The 7,685-nt window shown below is 40.4% G+C and overlaps 1 protein-coding gene across 2 annotated transcripts in view; it reads left to right on the top strand.

Moving 5' to 3' along the window:
* The first annotated feature begins 343 nt into the window (after positions 1-343).
* Positions 344-7,685, top strand: part of vwa5b1 (von Willebrand factor A domain containing 5B1) — a 29,220-nt gene continuing 21,878 nt past the window's right edge. For both annotated transcript variants that reach the window (XM_044351151.1, XM_044351150.1), the window contains exons 1-5: positions 344-3,155; positions 3,355-3,516; positions 4,958-5,177; positions 5,453-5,607; positions 6,727-6,858. In XM_044351151.1, the coding sequence (XP_044207086.1) occupies positions 2,978-3,155; positions 3,355-3,516; positions 4,958-5,177; positions 5,453-5,607; positions 6,727-6,858 (847 nt within the window). In that variant the 5' untranslated portion in view covers positions 344-2,977. The remainder of the gene's footprint in view (positions 3,156-3,354; positions 3,517-4,957; positions 5,178-5,452; positions 5,608-6,726; positions 6,859-7,685) is intronic.

The raw sequence follows: 7,685 nt of genomic DNA, 5'->3' as shown, positions 1-7,685 counted from the left end.
GTGTGTGTGTGTGTGTATGTGTGTGCACGTTTTTGTTACCTCATTGGGACCTTTTCCGGTAGCAACACCGATCTTGTCTGGACCAGTAGTCCTCATGGGGACCAAAGGCCCGGTCCCAATGAGGCAAAACGTCATTTCTGAGGTCCTAGTCAGGGTTTGGGTTCGGCTGTCCTCAATGAATGGAAGTCAATGTAATGTCCTAACAAGGATAGCTGCGCAAACATGTGTGCGTGTGTGTGTATGTATGTGCGTGTATGTGTATGTGTATGTGTGTGTGTGACAGTGTTTGGGAGGTTGAGAAACAGATAGGCAGGGAGAGGGAGGGGGGGGAGATGGGGGAGTTTTATTGGCTGCAGGTTAATTCAATTTGGAGGCGGATGCTGAGTTTCAGCCAACCCACCCACACACTCACACGCTCACACACACATTCACACACACTCACACATACATAGAGAGAGAGAGAGAGAGAGAGAGAGAGAGAGAGAGAAACATGCATCATCTACATTATCACCACTACCACGATGACTTTATAAACACATATTAATTGTCATGGTAACCCCAGCAAGAAAACAGATGGATCAAACCAAGTGATAACAAAACATAGAGACAGCCAAACACCCACCATAGGTTTAAAACATTAAAGTCTTTCCAATCCCCCCAGAGGGAGGAAAAGAGAGGTGATATGATGGAGAGACTTCCAATCATATGTTGCTCCAAGCCTTTATTTCACTCTCCTGGTGTTACAGTACATGTCATTTAATCTGATCCCTGGCTATTAAATAGGGTACCTGAACAGTTCCTCTCTTGTCATCGATGTCAGGGAAGGCTGGAGTGAGTGGGTGGTGCTGAAGCTTTGCATGCATAGGGGATGGGAAGGGGGGATATTTATTAGAAGGACTGGACCCTCTGTCTCAACCCCTCTCTCTCTCTCTCTCTCTCTCAAAGCCCTCCAACTCCAGCAGCCACAGGGAGGAGGAGGGGGAAGAGGAGGAGGAGGAGGAGGAGGAGACAATAAATGAAACCGTTTTTTGTAACCACATGTTGCTGTGCTTGATTGAACTGCTGCAGCAGGTCCTACCTACCTTCCTTTTCTTTGCATTGTACATCTAACTAACAATGTGGCTGCTGCATCTGTAGTTTCTGCCACCTGTGGCAGCACTCCTATTCCCTCTACGCCACAGAGAGAGAACAAAAAAGAAGAGCTCAGAGAGGTCGGAGAGGAGGAGGATATCTTTCATGGTAAGTGGACTTCTGACAGAGAGAGATCCTCGCTGCATACCCAGTTGACACAAATGAAAGGTAAGATAATCAGGCTGATATTGTGATCATATCAGATGCATTTTAATGCCGCAGTGTGTCTCTCTGATCATGCATGTTTAAACATCACTGTCATTTGTTCAGAATGAGGGAAAAGGTCAGCCAGATGATGATTAAAACTGCCAATTGATGCATCTTGATTTGCATTGTTAACAGATATAAAGACACCGTGTTTCAACAGGTGGTTACCACAGCATCTGCTCTCTGTTTTGACACTAATGAGAGCAAAGAAGTGTGGCAATGCTGGTAGAAAATGTTGAGAGTTAATGGTTTGGTGGTGTTTTAGCAAACCCTGAGGGAGGTAGGGTGATTCATATGACTGAGCCAACCAGGAGAAAAGCACCGTGGGACTGACACTATTAACATTAATTACTATAAGCTGAAAGACTGTAAAGAAAAAGGGATGCACTCACTCATCATGCAGTTCACTGAAATTTAGTTTTATTTTCTTATCACCTTTTATATGAGACAGATCTCTGATTTCACATGAATTAGTAATTATTTAAGGATGCTCAGGGTCTGTATCTCATCACTTTTGTCAGCATATGGATATTTTGCAGTCCAGCTGTGCTTGAATTTTTATGTTAAGTCTTTCTTTATTTACATTTAAGGCTTTATATTTCCACTGAGGGACAAAGGGGATGTGTTCATCAGTTTGCTTTGCAATCTGTGGTTGACTGGACACATGATGGCACTGTTGAGACAGACAACAAAATAGCCTGTAATTGCATCTGAATGACCTTTTCCTCACCATAAATAACCATGTGGTGCCTAAAACGCCGGTTCTGACTATTAGAGGGACTGATCGAATTTGTTATTGACCCTGATGTAGCCGGGGAATATGAGTGAGAGAGTTGTCTCATCTTGTCTGTGCAACCTGTTTGAATTTATCCAAGAGAATATGATTTTGTGGATTGCAGAAGAAAGAGACCGCCCGGTGTTTTCATTCCAATCAGTCACTGTATCACAATTAAAGGCACACTTTGGAGCCGTTACTGGTCAGCGCAGGCAAGCAGGCAAGCAAGCAAGCAAGCAAGCAAGCAGAGCTGTCTCTATGGAAATTGCTTTCGTCATAACACTTCCTATCAAGCCTGTGCTGGGGCTCTGGTCGTGCCGCACACACAGACCCTTGATAGCACATAACCAAGATTGTTGGTGGAGGAGATGACATTAATAATAAAGCACGGCCCCGAAGCGACAGATAATTTTATTGTATATATTACATAGTTAGAGATGCTGCTTTTTACCTCGAGCATTTTAAATGTATCTTAAGTTTCTTTTTTCCCCCTCACTATGACACTGAGTATTGATTTTCTATCCTATTATATTAGTGGTTGGTGTGTTGTAATGATAATACCACCCTAAATTTGTTTTATTGCTGTGACGTTTATCTCAAATCCTCAAGGGACCAGTGTCACCCATCCTTAGGCTCCTGGTTTTCCATTATATCCTTGAAGATTATTGATGTTGGAAAACCTATAAAACCTGACGCACTGAACTGACATCTAAATAACAGCTTTCATGTAGTTTTGGAGTCAGTAATGAGACCCTGCCGTGTGTTTGATGTTATTGCTGGGTAATGAAAAGAAGCAAAACATAGGGGACATATCGTTATCTGACGAGTTTTTTCTTTGAACTTTTTTTTTTTTTTTTTTTTTACATGTTTCTGGCAATGAACCAGAATCCTAAAACCAGCACCATGCCTGGACTCATTAACAAGGAGAACCGGAGCGCTCTGCCCCTCAGTGTCTCTGACATCACTTCCTGTGTCAGAGGTTATACTCTGGCCCTGACGGCTTCTATGACCTATGAGAATATTGAGGATCATGCAATCGAGGGTAAGTGAGTACACTACAGAAGACTAATTTGTTTACTTTAGTTTACTACGTGACCACTTTCAACAAATCTAATTCCACTTTATGCTCCAAAACACTGTTGTAAAATTCAATATTATCGACCAAATATGTGTAATTGCTTGTTTGCTGCACCTGGTTCATGCACTTATTTTCTGTTTCTTCCTCTCGTACTGCTTTTTAGGCATATTTATTTATCCACTGGAGGAAAATTCCATTGTTGTGGGGTTTGAGGCGATGATATCCAGTCAGATTATAACACTGCAAATCAAAGACAAGGCAAAAATTGACGACTGTTATCTGGATTTCTGCAACACATCTAATGGAGGCCTCCAGAGTGGCAGCGGTAAGATTAAAGCTGCTCTAATCAATATTTTTATACTAGCAATGGATCAAAAGACTATCTGTATTATGAAAGGGGTCGCCTCTAGTGATGAACTCACAAAAAATTATGACTTGACTCTGCAGTTCCACTTAGCTATCTAAAGCAATTTAGGGTCTTTCAGCTCATTGTTTTCCAGCTCACAATTTAACTGTTTTGGTTCACTCTCACCGCTGTCAGCAGCAGTTTTCACCTAAAAAAATCTGTAATAAACCCACTGTGCACCACTTGGCAAGTGCCAGATGACACAGTGATGAAATTAGCTGGTGAAGCAACTTAAGAGCCACACATTTCTTCTCAGGAGTTGGTGGAGATCAAAACAGAGCTAAAAGGAGAGTGAATATTGGGCTTTTCAAGAAGAGCCCAGAAAACGACTCAAAATGAATGCTAATGTTGCTCTATGACTGCTAGATGTGTAAACAGGCAACTCTTTGCCAACACATTTTCCATATCAACTTTATACGGTGATTATATATCAGATGTGTTTACAACTTTAGCAGATGTATAATGTCTTCTGTGTCATCATCTCGTATCGGGCTTTTGACTATAAAATTTTTACAGAAAGCCTTTGTCACAAACTGCGAGTGTTGGGTTTGAAAGTCATGGACATTTACCAGACACAGAGGGTCTTTAGGAAAAACCCCAAAACACACTGTAGAGCTGCATTATGGGACATTTAGGAAGTGTTTTTGAAGCTAGAGAACTAAGAGTCAGGATATCTTGGCCTCTGCTGTTTTGATTTAGATCATTCTTATTTTAATCTGTCTCTCACGAGTCCCCCAACTTTATGAAAGTGTAAAACTAAATTGCTGGAGTACTCCTTTAAGTCCTCTGTTACATGGGTATGCATTGGAAAATCCAACACATTTTCATCCAGTGGACTTTATTTGTAGACCTAAATATAGGTTAGGGTTAGGTAGATACAAATGAAGTAATATTTTAGGTTTCAAAGGAGTACAATTTTTTAAAAGTATTTTTTTATAATCAAACTGAACAACCAGATGTGATATAATGATAACATTATACTAAAGACATAGAAATACTGCCTGTAGAATGAACTTTGAGTCATAATCTGTAAAAGCCAGCACTGAGAATGGCAGCCTGCAGTCTTTCTAAAAATGCCACCGCCTTCTCAAGCCGGCTTTAATCTTAAGTCTAGTATTAGAAATGCCCTGAAAGACTCCTGCTCTAAGTTGTTCGCAGGCTTCTGAGAGGTTAGAAAGTCAGAGATATAATTGATGGGTTTTTTTAATCAGTAAAATCTTAAACCAGCAAAATGTCATGTCAGAGTCCTGTACAAGAGCTACTAATCGGAGGAGCAAGAGTGGCGTCTGTTTTACGAGATAATATTTATGGTAAATTTTTTAAAAATTTGGTTGTTAATTAATCTAATCTGATATTACAGGACAAATAGTGATGGATGAGGATTTGGAGAGGACAGTGTTAGTGGTTAACCTTGGGATCATCCCTCCTATGGAGACGGTCCATATTCTGGTCAGTACATCCTCTGAGCTCTCCACCCTGCCCAGTGGGGGCATCAGGGTCTCATCCCCACCGGTGTGTACGCCTCGGGTACAGAGGACCATCAACGAGGAGCAGGGAATATCCCCAAACTTCTCCAGAACGTAAGAAATAAATGGATAAATTCATGGAAACAATAAAACAAAGCACTGACTTGTTGATATTTCATCATATTGTGTTCAAAGTCTGACTGAAATCACATTTAGTCATCCTGTTTTGCAAAAGTAATGTTTTTAAATGCATTGTTAATAATTCTTTATCAGTAAAAGGAAGTAAACTGGCTTTTCAAGCCCCATATTGTACAGTATGGATGGATGGAAACTGACTATACCAACATTTTGCATATTCATTCACATTGGCTCCATTTGACTACTTTTAGGCGGGACAGGCATTCCTGTGCCTCCAGTCCTCATGATCAGCCTCCCAACTCCCCTCAGCTGTGTTTGGCCTCACTGCTTGAGGAGGAGGCAATCAACTCCATGGACTACGAGTTTAACTTCCAGCTAGAGATACGTGCTCCCTATCTCCTCGCAGGTCAGAAAATTAACTATATCTCCTTGGGCAAAACCACTTTTTGACAGTGAAATACTGTTTTTTCAGTGTCTATATAAGATTTATGATCACTTCAGCAATCCTGTAAGCAAGCATTACACCTCAGTGCACCTGGATATAAGACATTGTTGTTTTAAGGAATAAGAGGTAAAAACATTGCTCCAGTGTTATTCTTTTGTGTGTGTTTGCAGATATGTGTATGTGCGCGTTGTAACTATGTCACTAGATTACAAATTATATTCATATTTTTCTAACATTAGTAGGCAACACAAAACATGTTAAATGAACAGTATGACATTTTTGACAAACCAGCAGGCCAGCAGGCAAACCAGCATACTCCAATCATCAAGTTGTCAAGTTCAAATGAATAGTTTGACATTTTGAATAATAGTCAGATTTGTTTTCTCACTTTCTTTTTGTTATCTGTCTTTTCAATATGAAGCTGGAGCTAGAAGACTGTTAGCTTAGCTTAGCATAAAGACTGCTAACAAGTGGAAACAGCTCCTTTAACCTTAACAACTCGGTGATTTGATTATCATCGAATTTTTCATATAATATTACATAATTATTGATTGCTTATTCTTCATGTTTGGTCAAGCTGCAGCAGCATTTGAAGGCTCTTTAAATCTTTTAGAAATGAGTGCTCTCATATAGAACTGCATCAATTACTCAATTAATCAATTAGTTGATCGACAAAAAATTCAGCGGCAACTATTTTTATAATCAAGTAATCATTTTACTCATTTACTTGAGCAAAAATCTCAAATGTTTACTGGTTGCAGCTTCTCAAATGTAAAGAGTTGAAGCTTCTCTGTGTCATATATAGATGGTTTGGGTTGTTTATCAGACCAAACAAGACCTTTGAAGACGTCACCATGAGCTCTAATAAATCATATTTTTTCACATATTTCTGGCTTTATATAGACAAAACGATTAATCAACAAAATAATTGGCGAATTAATCGATGATAACAATATTCGTTGATTGCAGCCTTGCTCTCATCCGTGCACAAATTGCAATGGGACCTGCTGGTTTGTGTTACTGTTATTACTGGAGGTGGAGCCTCTGGTTATTTGATCTGCTGTGGTGGTTGCTGTGTAGGTGTGGAGAGCCCGTCTCATGCCATCCGAGCTGATGCAGACCCTCTGGCTCGCTCTGCAACCAGCGTCGTCATCACTCTGGCTGACAAGTACACTTATGACTGTCCTGTTAAAATCCTCATCTACCCCAGTGGTAGGTCTACAGCTTAAATGCTCACTTACAGTATAGCTGTGCAATTACTTTTTTTTCTCCCCTCTCAATTGCAATATTTTGAAATTGCTTATTTCAGCTGTGTCAAGCTTCTTTTACCTGTTTTTTTTGTGCTAAGCATTTGATCAGATCAGTGATGTGAGTATCTCAGTCAAAAGGAAAAAAATGGTCCCCCTGTTATTAATGTATAACATGCCTGTGGAGTCAGACAGCCATTGTGTGGGTGTGCACTATGTGTCAGGTCTTTATTTCTTTCCTGTGCTCTCGTCTCTCCCTCACTGCCATCTTGACTTACAGTATGTGTAAGCCAGTTGTCTCCCACAGGCAGGAATGAGGTCCGGCCTTGCTGATCCAATAGGCCTCTTATAAAGGCTTTGTTCACAAACAAACCCGCGGCCAGCGCTGAGCAATTTAATTCAGCTCAGACCAGTGTTGCAGTTTCAATCACAACATGGATGCTCTGCTCGAACAGAGAGATGAGGGGAACCGAACTGCGCTGTAACAAACAAAACCAAGATAAAAACACGAACAGAGCAGTTTATTTTCATCATCATCTTGGCAGATTAACAACCAGAAACACAGGATGTGTGTCATATGAATTACTAAAGAGAAGAAAAGAAATAAGAATCAAAATCCCCAGGTTTCAATCAAAATTCAATCCTCTGAGCTCATTTTGTCTTCCTGAAACCCAGCTGTGAGTAAGCGTCTTTATATGCAATCACCTCTTAATTTTCACTTCAGTATGGGAATAACTATTCACTATACTCCCTCTCCCTCTGTGCTACATCTGGTGTCAATTTCAGGCATTA

The sequence above is a fragment of the Thunnus albacares genome, chromosome 5, assembly GCF_914725855.1.
Source record: "Thunnus albacares chromosome 5, fThuAlb1.1, whole genome shotgun sequence".
Lineage (NCBI taxonomy): Eukaryota > Metazoa > Chordata > Actinopteri > Scombriformes > Scombridae > Thunnus > Thunnus albacares.
Note: the sequence above shows the minus strand (reverse complement) of the source record. Positions and strands in the feature narration are given on the sequence as shown.